This window comes from Cupressus sempervirens, chromosome 8 (assembly GCF_028749045.1).
Source record: "Cupressus sempervirens isolate cs-2001-9-10 chromosome 8, ASM2874904v1, whole genome shotgun sequence".
In the NCBI taxonomy this organism is placed as follows: domain Eukaryota; kingdom Viridiplantae; phylum Streptophyta; class Pinopsida; order Cupressales; family Cupressaceae; genus Cupressus; species Cupressus sempervirens.
Genome location: NC_143125.1, coordinates 797020289 through 797044496, shown reverse-complemented (window position 1 = coordinate 797044496; position 24208 = coordinate 797020289). Strand labels below are relative to the sequence as shown.

General features: G+C 31.1%; 1 protein-coding gene across 1 annotated transcript; it reads right to left on the bottom strand.

The window, feature by feature from the left end:
* Positions 1-22506: 22506 nt before the first annotated feature.
* On the bottom strand, positions 22507-23772 carry LOC149544803 (putative pentatricopeptide repeat-containing protein At3g15130). Its single transcript, XM_089796009.1, has 3 exons — positions 23457-23772; positions 23027-23334; positions 22507-22977 (listed from the first exon to the last, which is right to left on the bottom strand). Exons 1-3 carry the CDS (start codon positions 23770-23772, stop codon positions 22507-22509), a joined length of 1095 nt encoding a protein of 364 aa, XP_089652135.1.
* Positions 23773-24208: the final 436 nt, after the last annotated feature.

The following is a 24208-nucleotide window of genomic DNA, read 5'->3' as shown; positions in this document are numbered from 1 at the left end:
TGGGCATGCATGCACAGTTTCGGGGCATTCTGAGGCCAATCGGGCTATTTCTGGGCCCCAGAGCCTTTTAGGGCATAGTTGGGCTTCCTAAGTGCATCATTGACGCACTTGGTACTGTAATGGTGCACTTGGGCTTACCAAGTGCGTCAATGATGCACTTGGTTGAGTTTTGGGCACAGTTGGGGACCTAGGATACCCAGAACTACTCCTGGAGCCCCTATGTTGCACTCCGGAGCCCATAACTTTTGCGTTTCAACTCCGATTTATGAACCGTCAGTTGCATTGGAGTCATATCTTTCTTGTGAAAAAAATGAGCAATCATTTTCATTACTTGATCACTGTATGGAGTGTTAATCCTTGCAATTACTCTTGGGCTCCTAGTTGCCCCCCGTCATGTTGATTTTGGCCCCCAGGGCCTTCTCGGGCACATTTGGCACTTTGAGAGACCACTTGGGCTTCCCAAGTGTGTCATTGACACACTTGGTACTGTCATGGCGCACTTGGGATTACCAAGTGTGTCAATTACGTACTTGGTTGAGTTTTGGGCGCAGTTGGGGACCTAAGATCCCAGAATTGCTCCCGGAGCCCCTATGTTGCACTCCAGAGCCCATAACTTTTGCATTTTAACTCGGATTTGCAATGCGCCAATTGCGTTGGATTCATATCTTCATTGTGGAAAACATGAAATATCATTTTCATCATTTTTATTTTTTCTTGAGTGGTAACCCATGCAATCATTCTCAGGCTCCGGAGTGACCCTGTTTTGCACTCTAGACCTCATAACTTTCACATTTTAGCTCTGATTTTCATTCCATCAGTTGCTATGGTTTTGTCTTCTTGTTGTCAATAAATTTACTTATCATATGCTTATCTTAGTCAATTTCTCAAGGGGGCACCCATATATATCATCCCTACTGGGGCATGTTGTAGCTTTCTAATCAGTTATCCTTTGATACAACGCTCTAAATCACATTGTATCAAAGAGGGGCAAAATGTAGACGCTCAAAAATGGTTCACATCTATGGTTTCATCACTTCTTCATACTAATTTTTCCCATTTTATCATTTTACTAACTCTGATCTTTTGGCCAGATTGACCATATTTCGTCATTTGTATCCCCTTCCACATCAATTTCATGTCAACTCGAAATTGTATCAGATCAACTCAAAACCAGTTCAAATCAACTCGAAATCACCCCAAATCAACTTGAAATCATTTGAAATCAGTCCTAATCGACCCAAAACATATCAAACATCCCAAATCAATCATCATTTGTCCGACTCCTAGGTATTGTTGTGGCTTTCAGTGCCTCGGAAATCTATCAACCTATCAATCTTATCAATCTGACCTTAGTACTGTCGTGGCTCTCAGTGCTAGGTCAAACTATCATTCATGTCATCCAATCTTTGACATTTTTGAGGCTTTCAATGTCAGATCATGGCATCATCAACCATTTTAATAACATTGATAATGTTCGTTGATGTTATTATGATCAAACCTTATCAATCAATTTCAATATTGTAGCATTTACAATGTCAGTTAAATGTTACATATCAACCAATTCATGTCATATGTCCTTGGCATGTTATCAATTTTGATCTATCAATCAATTTGACCATGGCTTTGGTCTATCTATCATCATCTTATTCCATATCCATCATCGTTACATTTTTATCAAAGGATACGGTCGCATTCATTTAATCAATTTGGCCAATTATCTAGTAATTTTCTCTATAGGACTAAATAACCCATAATTTAATTCTATTATTCTCACTAATTATTCTTCCTAATTATCATCCTCAATTAATTAATTTTATTAATTAATTGATTCATTATCTGCAAACCATGGAGATTCTTAATTTCCTAAGTTCCATTTTCCATCATTAATTCCATTTTCTACTAATTCTTATTTTGTGGAATAAGAGGATTTTTAATTCAAATATTCCATAAAATATTGCATCATCATATGACACCTCGTGGATTCTCCTTCAACATTTGGCTAAGACTTGTCATAATCAAATATTCTTATTCTCTTATGCATGTCTTGATTTGGCTTCTTTGTCATAGATTCTTGGCTTTAAGTGGGTTGAGGTGTCTTATGACGCGTCATAGATTCTCTTCCACATTTAGCCAAGTTTGACTTGCATGTGTCATAGAATCTCACAATTGGCATATTCTTTCATATGCGTCATAGGAATCTCTTGCCACATCGCATATCTATGGGTGACAAATCCAATGCTCTCACCCTCCAAGACAATTATAAATGGACACTCTTTCTCTCATTTTTGGTCCTTGAATCGGAATGCTTAAGTTTTGAAAATCCAAATCCTTGAGTCTTTGAGTCTCTAATCCTTTGCATTTTGCATTCTTGGTCTCACATTAAATCACAACTTCAAGTATTCTCATGGCATTATCCACATCATAGACTTTTGATTCAATTTTGTGTGCACTATAGGAAACTTTGGAGCTACAATCATTTGGAGAAGAAAGAAGGACATGGGAGCTACAAACGAAAAAGGGGGTTTCTATTGCTTTCTTTATTAGTTTGGCTTTCATGGTAGACTAGTGGGTGCTAACGTATGATTATTGAGTTTTGTGATTTGCTCATAGTATGTTATGCATTTAACCCATTTTTTTGGTCCTACAACTACGATCAGGATGATATCTTATGCTATGATCAGGATGATTTCTTATGCTACGATCATGATGATTTCTTATGCTACGGTTATTATAGACATTTTTTATGCTTTCTTGGAGACTTGGAGATATTTGGCATGTTTATGATAATTTTGAATATTTTGTTCATTGGATGTACTTGTGAATACCAAGACCGATGCTCATATGAGAACCACCACTTCAAACCTTTGAAGGTCTTTGCACATGATGAGAGGAAGCTATGAGTCGATTCTTGAGATCTTACATTTTCATGGTGTTATTTTGAAGGATTTTGAGTTTAAGGATTCATAGAAGTGTGTTTACTATTCATCCACATTTTTTATGCACATTTTTTGCATCCACCCTGGGGTAATCCACCTTTACATGTTGGGTTTGGATTTTTTTGGAGCTAACCCCTTGTGCATATGTTCTTGGAGAAGAAAACCCTAGATTTTCAAAGATTTGATCATATCTCCCAAACGACTTGGGGTGTTTTGGTCTGAAATTATTTTTTTAGGTTTTTGACTTATTAAAGAAGCTTTAGTTAAAATTTTAGAGTTTTTCAAGATAATTCATATTTTTAATAATTTTTTCTTTATTTTTAATGAAAAATCATTTTTGGATGCAAATTAGAATTCTTTTTGGAAAAGTTTACATTTTTGGAAAGATCACTAAATTCTAAATGGGGTGTTTCTTTTTGTTTTGAGTTTAGGGATCATATGAGGGCTGAAACACTCAATTTACAAAATCTGGTCTGTTTTGACAAAATGGGTTTCTAGGGCACAAATAAAAATATTTTTCTAAAATTATGACATTTTTGGAAAGATCTCTATTTTTTAATAGGGGCCTTTTTTCTATATTTAGAGTTTTGGATCTTAATTCATGTCATATAGGTCCAATCTTCTTGGCTAGGTCAAAAATCAAAATTAAAAAAATGAGCATGTAATGATTAGCTTGCACTTATTTTTCACATAGTTCAATGCATGATATGAGTTTTCATTTGGATTATTTTCTAGTTATTATTGATCCTAACAATTTATTTTCAGATTTAACCCTAGGGTTTGCATATCTTGTTTGCTTGTCTTGCTTGTTGGAGAGTTTGTGGCTTGCTTGCGCAAAAAGCTCAACAAAAATAAAAATAAGGTAAAATCTACTAAGCACATTGCGTGGATTACTGGGTATTTTTCTTAAATCTCTATAACATTTGGTTTCCTTTCATTAAAATGAACCTCTCGCGTGTTTACTTAAGTGATTTGTTGCTTTAATAGATCACATTTCAATTTTTACTCTAAAGGAAAGAAAGAACATAGACATTTTCTTGGAATCCCTTGTTATTGTTCTATGTGCCTGATTATTATTTATAAATCTGAGATTGATCTTAGTTGGTTAAAAAGAATAATCAAAATTGAGTTCCCCAAATCCAACTTTCCAATTTACTATCTAGTTGTCACCTTGCTTATTATGAACCTATTTCCTAGTTATAATTCATCATTTGGAGAGTTCAATTCATTAATATGACTTTAGGGTAACCCTATTTTTGTCATTCTTCAGTTGATTTGACCATTGTAGACCTAATCTTGAGCGTCTAAACTTCTTGTCACTTTGTATCCTTGCATCATAGCTATCTTCTAGTTAGTAAATCTTGTCTTATCTTGTTGCCAACATCAAAACTTGCTAAGTTAGAGATTTCCCTAGTGGAGAAGGTTTTCTTTGGGATTCTTTGATCTCATCCTTGGATTGTGGGTATTCACTTGTCTAAACATATCAATCTGTCTCATATTATTACATTTTTATTATAGAACATTATAACTCTTGGGTAATTCCACATTTGTAAGACCAACAGTGGCATATTGTGTTAACCAATCGTGAGACCTCTATTGGTTGATTGAGTTAACAAGAGTGATAGACAGTTACGTTATTACACCTTATTAATTTGACAAGTGATTACTTTAGTACCCGAGAGTGATACCAATGCTTCTTGGAGCCTTCCTATTTACTAGTTTTTTCCCTCTCATGTCAGTTATGACTAGGTTTCAAGTGAGTCACAGTAAACAACCTCAAGTTAACTTTGATCAATTACCCTTAGTTGCAACTCATCAAAAACATAAAGAAAAAGAACCTATCTTTGATCATTCACCTAAGGGAGAAATATAAATTGAGTTTACTCCTCCTAGTCATCTTAGTGAATTGAACATACTTAGGGCCTCTTCACTTTTTGAGTAAGACATGATATTCATTGGAAACAAAGATAAAAGCATGGATGACATGATGAATGATAGATTATTGAGGCAACGTGGAGTTGAACCTTTAGGATCTCATAGCACTCATGAAGATATCTATGGAACTACCTCAGCAAATGATTTTGATAGAGATTTACATGGAGGAAATCAACACTACTCTCCATTTCTTACTCCTCCTAGATTGTCACCTAAATCTTTTTACCCAATGGATGATAAAATAAAACAAGATGAATTGGAAAAGATAACATACTTGGAGAGACAAGAGAAACAAGTAGCACAAAAAAATCAATAAAAGCTAGACTAAATTTCAAGAATTTCTCAACAAAACTCCATGAACCCCTAATGGTCAGTTTAGTAAAGTGAGTAAGATATATATGGAAGAACAAGCTAGAGAAATGACTAAAAATATGGCTAAAGACATGGCTCAACAAGTGGTTAATGATATTCTTTCTTAGAGGGGTAATGTTTCTCCACCTCCTAGATCTCCTAGAGGTGATGAAGAGAGATGTCTTTTGCAAGAAAAACAAGCTTACATGGATGCATTCATACAACATAAGGTAGAAAAGAAAGCTCATGAAATAGCCGGTCAAAAACTTAATGATATACTTTTTCTTGTTGGTGGTAGTGGTTCTCCACCTCCTTCTCCTCTGCCAAGAGTTACTAGACATATGTCACCTTCACAATCTCCTAAGGAAAATAGGAGACAACCATCTCCTCCTCCTAGATATCAACAAAGGAAAATGTCTCCTCCAAGGAATTCACAGCAACATCCTCAATTTACTACACATGGTTTTGGTGGGGATTATGATTTATTAGAGCAAGACCCAAAATTTCACAAGTACATGGATCAATATATTCAAATTAATAAGGATAAATACTTCATGTATTTAATCAACAAAGGTGTTTAAGCACCTTATAATTTTGATGTGGATGAGAATATCAAGAGACAAGATCCTTCATTTCAAGAACAAACTGAGAAAAATATGAAGATGTTAATGTATAAACTTACACCTGAGAATCCATTTTCTCTACAGAGTGTGTGTCCTCTACCTTTTGAGAGGAGTATTCTAGAGGTTGAATTCCCTAAGAAAATAGAATTTCCACATTATGATAAGTATGATGGGAATAGAGACCCTAGTGATCATGTGAGATAGTTTAATGTTTTAAGCTTAGAATTTACACATAAATATGCTCATCTTATGAGATTGTTCCCTAGGAGTTTAAAGGTCCAAGCTATGGAATGGTTCACTAAGATTACTCCCCCACTTAAGAATTCTGAGAAACTTGTTCAAAAATTTATCCAACACTTCTCTCACAATGTTCAAAAACTAGTTTTTGTGTTGGATTCATGCAACCTCAAACAAGATCAATTGTTACCTTTTGACAAATATGGATAAAGTTATGTTCTCATTACTCTAGAGAAATTCTAGAAAAAGAGAAAATTGATATACTTGTGAGTAATTTGGTTCCTAAATTGAGAAATGAAATTGTCAACTAGGTGTTTAAGACTTTTCATAATATGGTAGAAACAACTTTTCGTATTGAGGATGTTTTGAAGAATCAAGGAATTATCAAGCATAATGGCAACAAGAGTAACCACAAAAATGGAAATAAGAATAGGAGTACTTCTTATAAAGGAAATCAACATGTAGTTTATGATGGTGTAGTCGATGCACCTAAGTCTAATGATGAAGCAATTTACAATTTATCAGATAGTGTTCATGCTATGAAACTTCAAGCACCTTCTCAGCAAAATAATAGAGAACATTCCAGAGAAAATTCTAGATACAATTACAGAAACCCTCAAGAGAGAAGAACTTTTACAAACATTAGTAGACCTTATGAGAATTTTTTGAAAGAGTTTGTTGATAGCAAGATATTAAATTTGATTGAGGATTGGCCACCACCTCCTATAAAGGGTCAACGTTGGGATGATAATGCTTATTGTAAATATCATCAGAGAAAAATTGGTCATACTACGAAAAATTGTCAAAGGTTAAAACATGATATTCAGAATTTGATTGATAATGGAAAATTAACAACTAATGGTGTTAGTCATGCTACTAATAATGATCATCAAGCTTATAAGGATCCATTGTCTAAGTATGAAAAGGGTGAATCATCTAAGAATGGGAAAGCTCAAGTGAATTATACTTATTCCAATCAAAATTATGGATATTCTAATGCAGACAATGTTATCAACATGGTGATCATCCACATAATCTTGACTTACATATTGAAGTCATGATTCACAAAACTCTTATTAGACATGTGTTGATAGATGGGGGTGTCAAGTTGAATATTTGTCCTTTCAACATACTTGAAAATTTGGGATATTCAGAACAAGATATTAATACTAGACAAAAGGTTACTATCCAAGCTTATGATGGCAGTGAAATACATTCTAAAGGATTGGTTGTTTTACCTGTTTAGATTGAGTCATTTGTGAGAGATATTTTGTTTCATGTGGTTGATACTAGTACCCTTGCTTATAACATTTTATTGGGTAGACCTTGGATACATGAAATGAAATTCGTTCCTTCCACATATCATCAATGTGTTACATTTCCATATAATGGGATTAAGATGTGTATTTCAAGAGTTAATACTTTCGCTATCAGTAATATTCCAACAAAATCACATATACCTTTGGATAGAGTTTCAGATGAGATAGTTGAAGAGTCTATAGCATGTGTGATAGAATCTAAGACACTTAACAGTGAAACAAAGGGATGTGAGGTTGTTTCTTCAAAATTTTCAAATGAGATATTTACTGATTTCAAACTTTGTAAAGATGAAACAAAATATCTTGACACAAGAAAGGGAGAATATAGGATGGATTATATTGGTGTCTAAGACTTATAACAAGAAAGTTTGCCCTAGAGAGTTTTTCAATGGGAGATCTTGTTTTGCATGAGAATCCTAAGAATTAGCGAAATGGAGCTCAAAAAGGAAAACATGAGCCTAACTGGCTGGGTCCTTTTATTATTACAACTATTTTTGGATCGGGTGGCTATTTGTTGTCTACACTTGAAGTAGATCAACTCCCTGATCTTATCAATGTGCTTCATTTGAAAAACTTCTATCCCTAATGTTCATTCTTGCTGGGGGCATTTGTACATATTTATGGGTCCTAAAATAATAAAATAAAAAAAGTGATATTTTCCAAAAATACAAAAAAAATATAAAAGAAAAAAGAAAAGAAAATAGTATTTTTCAATATCAACAACGGTGTTCCTTAAATATCTTAAACACCAAAACGGTGTTTTTCAACACTACCTCGAGAGTCTTGTCTTGTGATCCTTGCCTACTTGTGAGATCTTGACCTTTTCCTTGGAACTCAGTGTTGAGTATCACACTTTAGTTTATATTTAATGTTGAGCTATGCTTTGATCTCTCTTTGTATGCTAATTATTCATTTCTGTATATACATGTTTACTACACTATATCTAGATGTTTTTTTATTCCCTCCCTAGTCATTTTTGCACTAGGGGCATGTGGTTTATTTTTTATTTATTTTTATAAATAAATTTGATTAGTATTGATTTTTGATGAGTGTCTCTATGGTTCTCTTTGGATTTGTATCGAGAGAACTATGGACCATGAGACACATTTTTGGTTGATTTCTTGCTTGTGTGGTTTTGATCTCAAGTCTCGTAGTGTTTTTCAACACTACCGAATCCCATTCATATCATTATAGTTGCCTTGGTGACTAGTGGTGATTGTGGAAGGCTTCTAATCATATTCATATCTTCATATTACTTCGGTGATTAGTGATGATTATGTGATCTTTCTGATAGAGTTACATTCATATCTTAATGGTTCTGACTAGTGAAGGCTATATAGCTCGACTCAATGACTAAAACTAGGATCTTAATCTTGGCCAAAATGAGTAAGTACATAGAATGGACAAAAGCATCATATGGATATGAACATGCATCTTATCCTCTTGTCTTTTTTTGGAGGTTTTTGATTTGTTTGTTTACCTTTTGGAGGTCTCCTTCATCTTTTCTTTACTATCAGTTGTGATCATGATTGTGCTTTTTTCAGTACACATCACTTGTTTGTGATCTCAATCAAAATTTCATATCTTGAATAGTTGATGGGTTTTGAGGCATTTTCCCCTCTTTTTCTTTCTATCTTCTTGTCTTTGATTTCACCCTCCTTCTTTCTTCTGATTTGGGGCATGCTTTTCATGCTTGCTGATTTAACCTTGGTTTCTTCATCTAATCTTGCTTATCTTTCATACCTTTTTTATCATATCAATCTTTTGTTCTTACTTAGCCTCTCTGTCATTTCAATTTCGATCCCAAGGGGGCATGAACACTCTATTGAGCTTCATTTTTTACAAACCTGATTCAAAATCTACCCACCTTTTTCTACCTAGCTTGGGGCAAATGATTATTGTACTTGGGGCAAGTTAATGTGTGATTTGTCATTTTCCAAGTGTTGATATTTGTCTTTTTCCTTTATATATAATTCATGAATTTTATATTTGTTGAAAACTCTTTTGGTAGACCTACAATTACAAGACCTGTAGGGGCATATATTGTTCCAGGCACTATAAGACCCCTGATGGCATGTTGAGGGAACAAGAGTTGGATGCTTAATCTTTATAAAAAAAAAATTCATAAATCAATATTTATACACACTTTATCTTATGATTCTTTGACTTAATGCACTTGTCATGTATGTGGACACACATTAGTCAAAGAGGGGCAAATGAAAGCACACAAAAATGGTCACCTTGACTATGTGCCCCAGTTTCATAATTTATCTCAAGCTTGAATCAATATTTGCATCATAATTTCCTTTGATCAAATTAAATTATTTGAATTATTTAATTGTTTTAAATAAATGGTTTGATCATCTTGATTTTTGTATTATTTAATTAAAGGAGTTTGCTCCCTTTTAATTAAATAAAACCCCTCACTTAATTTTATGTGCAGCAATTATTATTTTAAAAGAAATAATTAAATAACTGTCACACACTTATTTTTATAAGAAAATAGATTATTTTACATTTAAATTAAATAAAATCACCCCTCATCTTATAATTTTTATGGAGTGTTACACTCCACATCTTTTAATTAAATGTTAATTGCACATTCTCTTATGTGGGTCATACCCTTTCATTTAATTTTCATTTTCCCTCCAATTTGGAAATGTCTCTTTGGATTGATATATAAAGGAAACCTCCTCCTTCATTTTGACATGAGGATGATTTCTTTTGCTATGATCATGATGATTTTTTTGCTATGATTGGGATGATTTCTTATGCTATGATTAGGATGATTTCTTATGCTACAATCATGATGATTTCTTATGCTATGGTTATTATAGACATTTTTGAAGCTTTCTTAGAGACTTGGAGATATCTGGCATGATTATGATAATTTTGAATCTTTTGTTCATTGGATGTACTTGCGAAGACCAAGACCGATGTTCATATGAGAGCCACCACTTCAAACCTTTGAAGGTCTTTGCACATTGATAATACGAAGCTATGAGTCGATTCTTGAGATCTTGCATTTTCATGGTGTTATTTTGAAGGGTTTTGAGTGTAAGGATTCATAGAAGTGTGTTTGCTATTTGTCCACATTTTTCACAGACACAAACATATATAAAATAAAAGGAGAAATTATTATGACATTGTATAAAACCAAAGGAGTAACATGTATATAAATATAGAACCTTGAAAAAGTAATTATTATAACTATATGATGTAGGAACACGTACGAGTTTAGAGAAATATTACACCACTCAATTTTCTTAATCTATTCTTTAGCTAAGGTTATAAGCATAGAAATAAGAGCAAACTACTATTGGGATCCATATACCTTGCAATGTGTCTAAAGGGGCATAAGAAGCTAAAATAATTTAATATCTATCATCTATACATAAAAGAAAATATTTTTTGGGACAATTTTTTTGGTAAACGTAAGGAAAAAACTATAAAGCCCTCTTCTAATTTACTAATGCTTATGGGAGGTGAAGAGTTATGCAAAGGGAGAATTTAAATACACCCTTCTAGAGACCCATTTTGGGAGTTTCAAATGATGCTTCTTTAGGGACCTTTCTTAGAAAGATATTGGAAGTTCTATAGGCTATGGTATGTGTGAATAATATTTGTCCATCTTCTAGAATATATGTAGGGCTACCAAAAGGATGCTTAAGAAACATAAAGAAAGGCTTGGGAATGGGTTAATAAAACGAACAATGAGTTTTGAATTTCATAGCTCAAGTAGAAAAGCCTATAGCTCTAGCTTGCTTATTTAAAATCCAATTCCATTAATATTTGTGAATTTTTTATTTTGGCATATTATATTCTATTGGATTAATTAATATTTAGCATTTTCTCTTGTATTTCCTGTGTTGTTCTTGTGATATTGTTGGATTTGTTTTGGAGGGTGAGTGTATTATTCATCTCCACACATGTACTCAAAGGAGAAATATATAAAAATATGAAAGAAATTGAAATGAGGAAATCTAATATGGAATAAGGTTTAGAGACAAGTACAAAAAGCACCACTAACCAATAAAATCACATGGGGTAGTTAGAAAATTCACCACCATCATATTTAAATAATTTAATGAAGTTTCACTATTTGGATGCTTTCATGTTTTAGGATGAAATGTGTTCAAGGGGTAGTACATGTTATGTACTTGTGCTTATTTTATAGTATATTGATAGAGAGTCTCATATGCGACACACATTCTTGTTATTTTGTTATAGTGGACTATATATATAGGGTAGTCTATGGAATTAGTTATACAATGTAGTAGTTTAATGTTGAAATTCCACTTTTAGTGTTATAGGTGAAAGTGATATATACATAGAGGTTGAAGATTATTGTGAGTGAAGTTAAGTATATAATAGTTATATTTGGTTAGATTCTAAAAGTAGAGATATGACATGAAATAGTTTCTCCTATTCAAAGATATTGTTTATTTTGTCTTAATCTAAAGACCTACTTTATTTTAAATATGTTGAGTATCATAACATTTTGACACAAAAACATTTTGTTATATGTAATCTCTAAACTGTTAATTTTTTAATTTTTACGATATAATCTTTTTATATTATAAAAACAAACCTAAAATACACAAATTTGAGAACAAATATATGCAATGACCATTTCAATCAAAACATATCTATATAGTGACCATATGAATTAGAAATAAAAAGTGATTACATTCCTATTATAATAATATGAAGCTATCAAATCATAAAAGTACACCCCAAATTTTAGTCTTTAATAAAAGGAGAAATTGTATGGAATTATCTATGAACATAAGAAAAGTGTTAAAAACAGTTTAATAAAATTTGTCAATCTCATCAAAGCTAAAGTGAAGATTAATTGATTAGGCCTAGTGGGTGCCAATACATCAGCTGCTTTTTTCTCGTGGTGATGAAACACAAATCCCTTTACAAGGACTTTTTAAGGCAAAGCTACTTTTATTTACGTTGACTTTTGCCACCATTCACGTGCATCGTGTCTCACTCAATCTTCCCTTTCTATTTTACGTCTGGGTAAACAACCCCTTAACAGCTAATCTATGACGATTTACATTTTATAAAAATTATTGACTATTAATTTTTCCTTTGTAAATAATTTATATTAAATTATTTCAAAATAAAAATATTTTAAATTAAACATAATATATAATAAACTGTACACAAAAAGAAAATTTGGATTTTTTTTATAAATTAGTAAATTAAAATTTTTAATTAATTAAATAAACTTCTAAATATTAAATTGTATACTACAATATGTTAAAAATAGAAATACATATATTAAATGCTAATATTAAATAATGAACACTTAATTATTATTAATAAAAAAAAAGTTCACATTAAAATATTTTAAACTTTAAATACATTCACCTCTATCATTTTAAAATTTATTAAAAAAATAAAAATTTATAAATTTATATTATAAACTAAAATACTATATTGTCTAAAGAAAATTCCCATTGTTCTGTCATTGCATATATTTTATTTTGTCTATGATGGTTTTTCATTTTAATAGTTAATTTATTAAAATTTATAAATAATATTAATTTTTCATTACCATTTGTGTGGATTCCAATTAGGTGTGGGGTCGCCCCTGCCTGTCATATGATTTACGGGTCTTTGGCTTTACGTTTTAAGAAAAAAATTGATTGTTATTTTTTTAACTTTTAAGATAATTTAAGAGATCATTTTAAATTTATTTTTTTATAAATGAGAATAGAAAATATTAATTAATAATATGTGCAAAATTCTTAATTAAGAACTTAAAACTATAAATTAGTAATATATTAAAAAAAAAATTAAATTAATAAAATTAGATAATACGTAATGTAAAAATACATAAAAATAAGTTTTTAAAATTCATTATATTTTTATTTCAACAAAGATTCTAAACTAATATAAATATACAATTATCAAAATATAAACAAACAAAAAAATAGAAACATATAGAAAATAAAATAATGCATATTTATCATGCATATATATGTTATGAAATCATATTTTTGTATATGATTAAATATAATACTAAGTTGTCTATAACAAGTATTTACGGTTTACTAATAAATTTATTTGTCATATTGACATTTTTTTCTAAAATTTTAGCCTATCAAGTCATATGGTCTTACAATTTTTTAGCTTGTCATATACTGCAAAAACAACCAATATAGCCATCAAATTCCAGACCTGATTCCAATTTCTCATTGTTTTGTGTAAACTTGCATGTATTTGCTTTTGTTTATGATAGTTTTCCATTTTAATAGTCAATTTATTAAAATTTAATATTAGATATATATTTTAAAGTTTTATTACATTAAGCTATGTATAGATACAAGTTGTTAAAATCTTAAATCTTATTCCTTATAAGACAACAATACATAATGCATATGTAACATAAACTAAAGAAAAGCAAAAGATACGACATAATCACATCAAATTGATATTGACTACATATTGGAAAACAATGCTAAATTCTTAGGTTATGGAATATTGGCAAAACCTATCTTGAGAAGACTACATGGGCTTGGAATATATGGTCGTATTAGCTTTTTTTTTTCTAGTTTTTTTCACTTTTAAGTGATATATGATAGATTCTAAAGTTATTGAATCGTATAGATTGACAACTTAAAGTTTTTATAAAATCATAAATTTATGAATGTGAATTTATTAAGAAATTGTAAATATTTATTATAAGCTATATATATATATATATATATGGATTGACAATTAAAGTTTTTTATAAAATCATAAATATGAATGTGAATTTATTAAGAAACTGTAAATATTTATTACAAACTATATATATATATATATATATATATATATATATATATATATATATATATATATATATATATATATATATATATATATATATATATATATATATATATATATATATAATTTATTTTTACTAATTTTTAATATTAGTATGGATAAAATAATTTAAATGAGAATAATTTATTTAAAAAGAAATTCACAATTAATATATTTTTAGAAGACATAAAAATAATGACACCATCATAAAAATTGATATAACAGATAAGAGTGACTGTTAAATAAGGACGTCTTAAACATCATACACTAAGGTTTGATTCTTAGGCTAAAAGTGTTAAATAGTCAAAGTTGACTTATTTTTGCAAACTTAATTTCTTCCTTAGTGTGTCATGTTTAAGGGTGGTCGTCAAATTCCACACTTGCCCCATAACTCTCCAATTTACGAATGTGCATTTTGTAAAAACTTACATTGAATATTATTGATCTTACACTTTATAGGTTGTGATATCAAAAGCACCACTTATAGTGCATAGGAGAAAAAGACCAATTAAACACAAGTAGAAGGTCGAATGCAAAATGATTAAACATACATTTTGTAAAAACGTACATTGAATATTATTGATCTCACACTTTATAGGTTGTGATATCAAAAGCATCACTTATAGTACTTAGGAGAAAAAGACCAATTAAACATAGGTAGAAGGTAGAATGCAAAATGATTTAATTTTATAGATAAGCTTAGTGTCAGAAAGAACTTCTCTAAAAGAAAGACCGGGTGCATTCATTTCATTTTGTTAAACCAAATACCTTCCCAAAACAATTAGCATTCCATACACACTCCAAACACATGTAATATAACACAACATACAAGATTACATGTAATATAACACAACATACAAGATTATTAGAAACACCAATGCATTACCTTAAAATAATTACTTCAAACTACTGAAATAGCAAAACACTCTCACTTATCCATATTCTATTAGTCACTCTAACTTATCTATAATTGAGTGGATATAATGCAGATTAAATGAATGAATTGGTTATGCAATCGACAGAATGGTTGAATATTAAAATTTATTAATTCTTTGAAATTTACAAAATGGTAAATTTATAATTTTAATTAAATATTTAAAAATAATAATTTAATACTCATTATGTCAGCTCGGTAGACACTTCCTTAAATGAACATCCCATGATTCACAGATCTAATTTAGTTTAGTTTTACATATGTAATATTGTTTGAGAGATTCAAGCAGCCTCACTCTATATGAATATATAATAAGCAATTTAAATGATATCAATTAACAAGTACTATGTAAGTACTAGTATTCAAATAAGTGCCAACGTAGTGGTAAGTACTTGTCATTATAATTTTATTTTATAATATTACATTGATTATAGTAAAAAAAAATATTTATGATATAATTTTTATTTTATTTTATAATACTATATTAATTATAATTATAAAATAATAAAATAAATGAGTGTTTTTATTAATGTGTGTCCTACCCATATATAATCATAGGCAAAATGAGGTTTTGTATTTGATTTTCTTGCTTGAATAAATTTTTAAATATGATTAGAGTTTCTAATTAGAATTTAGTAAAAGGTATTTTAGAATTTAGGATGAGTGTGTTAAAAAAAGAGTAAAGAGCCAAATTTAAATAGTGTTAGTGTTTGGTAAAGGCTTAAATCTAGTAAAAAAAATAGTAAATAGAGGTTAAATGTGGCGAGAAACTAATAATCACATTAATTCAATATCCTATTTGATTTTGTGCAAAATAACTTCACACAATTTGTATTAATCATATTTTTCCATAAATTTTAGATGAAAATATTTATCCAAAAAGCTTCAACCAATCATATAATTTCTATAAAATATATAACTCAATAGTACTAGTCTATGCCAGTACAATAATAGTCTTAATCTTAATTTTTAAATTTCAATTAAACTAAAATTAAACTTGATTTTCTTGTTAAAATTGTATTAACAAAACCATATTGTTAATCTTAATTATATTACAATTTAACATCAATTTTTAACATTATTTAACTATAGTACTTAACCAATAAATAAATTATAGAGTAGTAATAAATATATAACATATTACTAATATATTAATATGTATATTATATAAATTTATAATTGATTGAATAGTTAAAATTAAGATGATTATTGAATTTAAATTTAAATTTTAGTGACAATTTTAATTTAAAAAATATAATAATTAATAAAGTCATTATATAGAATTAAGGTTATAATTAGTCATATTAATCATAATAATTTTAATTAACAATGATTTAGTTAAAGTTATAAGTTATAATGATTTGAAAATAAGAAGTTCAAATTATATCTTATTTAAAATTGGTCATATTATTATTATTATTTATATTAAGCTCACCTACTGCATAACAAAAAAAAAATTAAAAATCTAGCAACCATATAAAATTATCAAGCCTTATAAAAATGAAGAAGGTCCTCAAATAAATAGTAAGCATAAAATTAATTACATTTTACCAATAACATGAATGCACTAGTGAATAAAAGTAATATGTATCCGATCCACAAACTGATCCATCAACATGCTAAACTTGAGGCCATTGCAATAAAATAGAAACATGGATGACTGCTCTGTACAACCCCAAGAACTTCATATCATGTGCCACTGTTGGTAAACAGATTTGTCATTGTAAAAATGGCCCAACGGAGTGTATGTGGCAAATTGTTCACAACAGTTGGATAGGCCCTTGATATGCAGCCTTCCTCTGCATTTAGAGGGGCAACTCCCTCATATGATATAATTTTGAAGTTTTCAAATAAAAATGAAATCAAACTTTAAAAGATAAATAGAAAGCCATTGATGACAAATGCACCACACGACTTCAAAGCTTTCCTGGACTAACTTAAAATCGCTAATAACAACAATCAAGATCTACACTTGAGAACTATTACTAGTACAATGCTGATCTAAAGATTCATAAACATCAGCACAATACTGTAAGAATGCTTGCTGCAAAGAGAATCAACATTTCTAACAATTTAGATTTGGAAGAAGAGAACTCAAATTGCACATTCCTTTATTTTCTTGCACCAAGAACCTAAGAGGAATTTTTTGATTACAAAGACAAAATTTGTACACACTTTCCAAATATTATCTTATAATCAAAATTTTAGCATAGTCTTCCCTTTTTCTAAAGTTTGAAAAGTCCCTTACAAAGCCAAAAATGACTCCTTATATAGACATGGAGGTTGAAAACTACTTTTTTGTGGTTAATAACTACTTCCCGAATATGTGATTTGGGTGAGATTAATTAACCTCTACAAAATTAACCCAGTATAGCCTGAAACATAGACCTTACACCTATCTATCAAATAGTGAGTATATATTCATCATGTCTCCAATTTGTGTCTATATCTACCAAATGTGCTTTCCTTCCGTGATAACATTTGTTGAAAGGTCGGTCCATGCATGGAAACACATACAACTAGCACTTGTACCTGTGAGAGGTTCAAGGGAAAAGCTGATAGCGTAATTTTAGAAAATTATCATCATATGAAATTGCATAGTATAGTAAAGGGTTAAACATAATTTTTTTGATGATATATAATATTATTTTATCAAGAAAATATGATGTTTAGTGTGGTCCAATAGTGCATAACAACAATGGCATTTTAGAAGCACAAGAATAGTATGCAATAAAATTGAAAATTGTTTTTTGAAGCATGCATAATGTTTGATACAAATGTTTACCAAGAAATGTATGTTTGGACCTAAATAGTAGTTAATAATATAATTGTAAACTGTCATTTGAAACATGCATGATATTTGATAGAAGCAATGTTTGTAAGTACAAGTATGTGTACCAAATTTGACAGTACAATGTATTTGTATGGGTATTACTTTCAGGATATCCCATAAAATTTGAGAAGTTCATTTATTTGGATTACATTTATATATAATCTATTTGACAAGTCAAACTAAGTTTTTTTGTCTCTTTGCTGCATATAGTGAACTTGTAAAAGAGAAGTAGACAAAATTGTCATCAAACAAATGAAATTCTTATATAAGGTAATTGAAAAAAAAGGAAAAGTGTATAGAAGGGAGGAAGTGAATACAAAATAATACCTTGTTAAAGTGAGAGCAAGGATAGTCGAGCTTGTTCTTTCTTTCTAATAATATTGCGGGAGTTTTTTTTTTCATTTTGCAAAAAGCACTCAAATGAGAAGGTAGGTTCAATTTGAAGGCCTTGTAGAGATTTGACCCTTGATATGATTGTAAAGGTGAGGCCTTGTATTTCAATTTTACCTATATCAATTGTGGCCTGTTCTAAAGTTAGGCCTTGTGATTTGTGTATATTGATAGCCCAGGCAGTGGTTAGTGGTAGTTGGGTGCAATTGCCTCAGGTAATTGGATGGATTGGTATGGTTTTTGGATTGTTGACATCCCATGGAGGCCCATTGTAGCTATCAAATGTGATAGTAACATATGTTGGCAACTGAGGAGGCCTAGAGGATGGGGCATATACAATTTCCTTAACTTCACCAAGTGATACATTAACAAGGCCACCTTTTATCCATAGGTTTGTGGTAAGCATGACACATTGGAATTTACATATGTGAACTTCTTGTGAGAGTTGGTCATCTATATATATGTTTCAGCATTATCATGTTGAGTATTTACAGCTACACAGAGTGCAATAGGTGCATTTAGTTGTTTGAGCTTTTGTTTATTATGTATAGCAACTAGTTCATTTGTGGCAAACAAATGTATTGCTTGGTTGAAGTTTGCTTGCTCAGTTGGTGGAAGGTGTTTGTTTGTGTGCGTTATTAGTAATTTCCATTCATCCTCAGATGGTTCAACATTGTGCATGTTTTTTAGTGCATGGCGAAACATTATTTGTGATGGGTCACCACCGTCTTGTCTAAATATTGTTTGTAATGTTACAATGATATTAAACTTGTGCCAAAGATTTTGAGCTATTGTCTGTGCTACATAAATAGGTTTGTCCATAATAGGAGGAAGCTGTACAAAATCACCAATTAGAATTATAGATAGACCCCCAAAAGGAATGTGTTGTCGGTGGGGAAATGCCTAACGTAACCTCAAATCAATTTTAAGTAACAATTTTGGGCCTATGAAACTCATTTCATCGATCAAAATATATTTGATATTTTTCATTTCTTCTTGGTAAGTTGTTAAGGTTTGTCCTTGTAAAGGTTTCATTTCTCTAATTGGTATCTTAAGGGCTATATGTACAGTTGTTGCATGTATATTAAATGCGACAATTTCAGTTGGTGCAAGAACAAGGATAGGAGTTAAGCCATGTGGGGATTTATTTTGAAGAGACATGCATATGCAATTGATTAGATATGACTTTCCATTCCTGTTGTTCCTTGCAAAAGCATGTACAAAGGTTCAATATTATTATTCGCAATGGAATGTTCTAAAATTAATTGAAGGGCCAATTGTTGTTTAGGTGACAACTCGTAGTGGCAATTGAACTCATGTGTTGGTGGGTGAATAGCTTGTTGAGATATCTCAGTTCTATGATCAAATTGGTTTGCATACAATGCGACCTTCCTAGTTGTGGTTTTTGTCAAAATCACGTTTACCCAACAAGTCAAGTTCATTAAAGTTGAAATTATTGGAATGAGACATATTTGAAATAAGTTCCCACTCATGCAATTGGGGTGGGTCTTGTAGAGATGGCTCATCCTCACTTTCATTATCTTCTCCCAAGTCATTTTCAATTTGTTCTTTTGTGATCAATATGCCAAACATTGTATTTTTACAATGACATGGCCTACCAGTGAGAAATGATTTCTTCTTTCGAAAGACCTATATCTATTGTGAGTGAACGAAAATGTTTGTACAAAAGAAGCTCACTCTAACAAAATAGTTCAAAATTGTCAAAGTCTTCAGGTGGAACGATATAAAATTATGAAGAATAATTTATTCTAATTTCTAATTTGAAATATGAACTATAATTTCTTCTCATTTCTAATTTTTTTAGGTTCCTTTAAATAATAAATTTAAATTTATTAATTATGATTTTAAAGAAGTATAATAATGATTATAAAACTAAATTATTTAATTAGCATATTAATAAGTCTTCAAAATATTATATATATTTTTAACAATTTTCAATCTTTAACAATTGTAATGTCTATATAGATGGACTAAGTTATAAATTTTACATTTCAATTGTTTTTGAAAATAGTATAAGTTCTATAAAATTTTGAAAAAAATCAAAATCTCCTTCTTAACAACAACAACGACAAACCAAAAAAGAAAAATATATACCAAAATATTGTTGAAGTCAATCTCTTTAGAGCTATAAAAAATTTTGCCTAATCTTCTATATTTGTAAGACTACATTTATTTTGAACAATTGCACTTGAAACAACCTATCTAAGGCTAGGACCCGTAACTTATAAATAAACTTATTTAGAAACCATCTTCAAATGAAAACCCCTTTACATTAAATTTTCTATGTAATTTTAACTAAGGTCACCACGATGATAACTCAATACTTTAGCAAACTAATCTCAACCCTTGGATCTAAACTGGTTTTAAACGGTGAAGAATAAAACTTGTTTTGGAGTAATGTGTGCATGTTTTATGCATGTATTTGAACTGTCAGCCATCATCTCCAAACCTCTCCTCCAACTAACATTCCAAAACTCCACAAAGCAATACAAAAAATTCAAATTCTGGTTTATGGATTTAATTTAGTAATCTTTTGGTATCTATACAAACTATATAGTTGGTAATGAATCCATAAATGATTACTCTTTAAGCTCTTTCTATGTATTGAACCAACATGTACATTGATTGTCAGAAAATTGGAGAAGGTAATATACTGTGGAATTGTAGTTATATTTGAGTTGGGGACAATTTCCCGAAAATTTTGAACCTTCTTAAATGTTACATGTTAGAGAATCTGTCACATTTTGCCTAAAAGCACATCCTAGGATTAACAAATTTAAATTGCATACTTCTAAAACCAAATGAACAGGTAGGGAAGTGAGCTTTAAACCAAAATATTAAAAATAAATGGTGTCAAACATGCAGTCAAAAATACCTACACAGTAAAGTATTAAACAATAACTAATAAAAAAGGATGCACATAAGGGCAATATACCTTTCTCCTTCACTCAAGGCCTAAAATGTCCCTCTGTTTACTTCAGAAATTGCCTCTTTAAATATTGTGCTCACACGTATCTTCTCTCCACAAGGCTAAGTTTATAACCAAATACATCGTAAATGTTTAGAAACAGTCAGCTGCAATGGTGGGCTGCTCAGTCGAAATGCCACAGATGTCTACAATGGTGGGCTGCTCAATTTACGTGATGAAATGGGAGAGATCGAGACTCAGATCCATACAATTCTTTATAGTATGGTGAGGTCTGTGGCTGGATCTGTTGCTAAGGCTGTTGTCTTTACTTGTGATGGTTCTGCCATGGATGGAATAATCATTGGAGAATATATTGAAAATCTCTCTTCTGAGGATTTAAATAAAGTATAACGCATGGGAGGTGCCTTAAGCTTGATGAACTATACAAAACACCAAAAATAATTAACAAATTTGAGGAATCTTAATCGGCACCTATTTGTCAATCGGTCATTTTAAATATTGCATATGTGAGGACAATATCGTTGTATTCATTATTTCGAAATCTGCACGTTTTCTTCCTTCGAATGTCCATAAACTTTTACTTTTGTTCACCTTAACATCACATTATGCGGATATGTGGGTATATTCTACTCAACCTGGAAAGTGCATATTTTATTATTTTAAATTTATTTCTAATTTTCACAAAAACTGATTATTACATGATTGGAGTATGGTTTAAATTGACAAAAGATAAATGTTTCAGTTGAGTCATTATTATGAATACGATCACCTGGCACGCCTCCTTACTTGAACGAGGAATTCAGGTGTAGCACAATGCGATCATATCAATGTCAACTAGCTTTTGTAGACCATATAGCTCCCAAAGATATGGAAGTCAAGAGAAATTTAATATAATAAAAAGGAATAGGTAACAAACAAACAACCTATTTAGGTTGAATTAATTAACAACACATGATGTTGTGAAGAACCATTCAACAATATGTAGTGCCTAGGTTGCTTATTAATTGCGTGAGACAGCTGACTGTGTGTGAGACACTAAATGCATTTATTTTGGAGCCTTAGCTCCATAGGAGAAGCCTATCGGCTTAATTACTTCAGTAGTGATTGCGGTCTTCCACATTATCATCTATTTCTTAAGGAACGTCAATTGGTTGTCTTGGTGTGTTGAGACTTCTAAGAGACACTAAATATAGTGGCAATGTTTGACAGCAATGCATAAGTTCCAGGGTCCTGTGGTTTTATCTTCCAAATACAATCTGCAACATGCTTTCCTAGCCGAATATTACCATGGTTTCTGCGGGCACCGAGCAATGTCCACCAAGCCACAAAATCGGGTTCAAATGGCATGTGGTTAATAAGCTCTTCTACCTTATCCAGATGCCCAATATGTCCAAGTAGCCCAATCATACAAGTGTAGTGCTCCATATGAGGTGCAATACCATGATTAATCATGTGATTGAAGTAGAAGTGTCCTTCACTGACAAGGCCTTCACGGCAGCAAGCAGATAGGACAGCAACGAAGGTTACGTGATTGGGTACCACATTTTCTTGTTGCATTTTCTCAAAGAGTTGGATAGCTTCTTTGCCATAGCCATGGTGGGCATATCCAGAATGTGAGACAGAAATCCAGTTTTCAAGCTGTGGCTATGGAGTTGTTTCACATTCTTGAGAGTTGCAAATGTTCCATATATACTAAGAACAATGGAAAAGGCGTATTCATCAGCTTTCGTCCCTGCTGAAAGCATTTTGGGAAGAGTTTCAGAGTGTTCTCAGCATTGCCGTGTTGAGCATACCCTGCAATCCTCATTGTCCACAACACAACATTCCGCTCTGACATTCTATCAAACACTGTATGTCCACCCTCTATACTCCCACACTTGACATACATATCAACAAGGGCAGTTCCCACAGCAACGTTGGAATTAAATTGAGATTTTAGAGAGTGGCAGTGGAGTTGCTTACCCAGTTCCATGTCTTCAAGATTTGCACATACTCCCACAACTGTAGCCAGAGTGGTACAATCCCAATCCAGATTTATATATATATATATATATATATATACCCAAAGAGTTCTAGAGCTTCTTCATATAACCCGGCTCGGGCATATCTTGTAATAATAGAACTCCATGAAACTAAATTTTGGTTAACCATTTTGTCAAACAGATGTCGTGCATTGTACAACCTTCCACATTTTGAATGCAAATCAAGAAGCGCATTCTCCACAACAACATCAATATCGATCTCTGTCTTCCTAATCTGATCCTGAATCTCTATACCCCGTTCCAAATCCGTCAACCCCGCACAGGTTTTTAAAACGCTGGTGAAAGTAAACTTATTGGGTGATACACCTTCATTCTGTATTTGTTGAAAAAGCTGCAGAGCTTCTTCATAATGTCCATTGTGAACATGTATGGTTGGGCCTGGTAGCTGTCCATTCATAGTTATTCTCTCATGCTTATTGCATAGTTTTGTAACAGTGGTACTTTTTATCAAGGCTCTAGATCTTCTCCATTGAGTGCTTTGGAAGTATCAAAGATGAGCGGGTTGGAATTAAGGTACGGGCTGCTTCGCATTTTCTTTTCAAGACTCTCGATTCCCGAGTGATTCCTCTGTTCATTATCTTGGTTTTAGAATTTCAAAGCCTCCATTGAATACCTTGAAGAAATATCTTCGTTCTTTCAGTTCATTCATGACGAAGACGCATTTTCTATCATAGAAAGGTTAATAATTGTTTTAGAAATTCGTGTATCTTGATCTTTTTGGATGGGAGGTTAAGGTTAATGGTTCAGAATATGTGTTTTGGAAATTTATCTTAATTTTTTTTTTGATGGAGAGGTTAAGATTTCAAAGTGAAACACATGTTTTGACCTCAAAT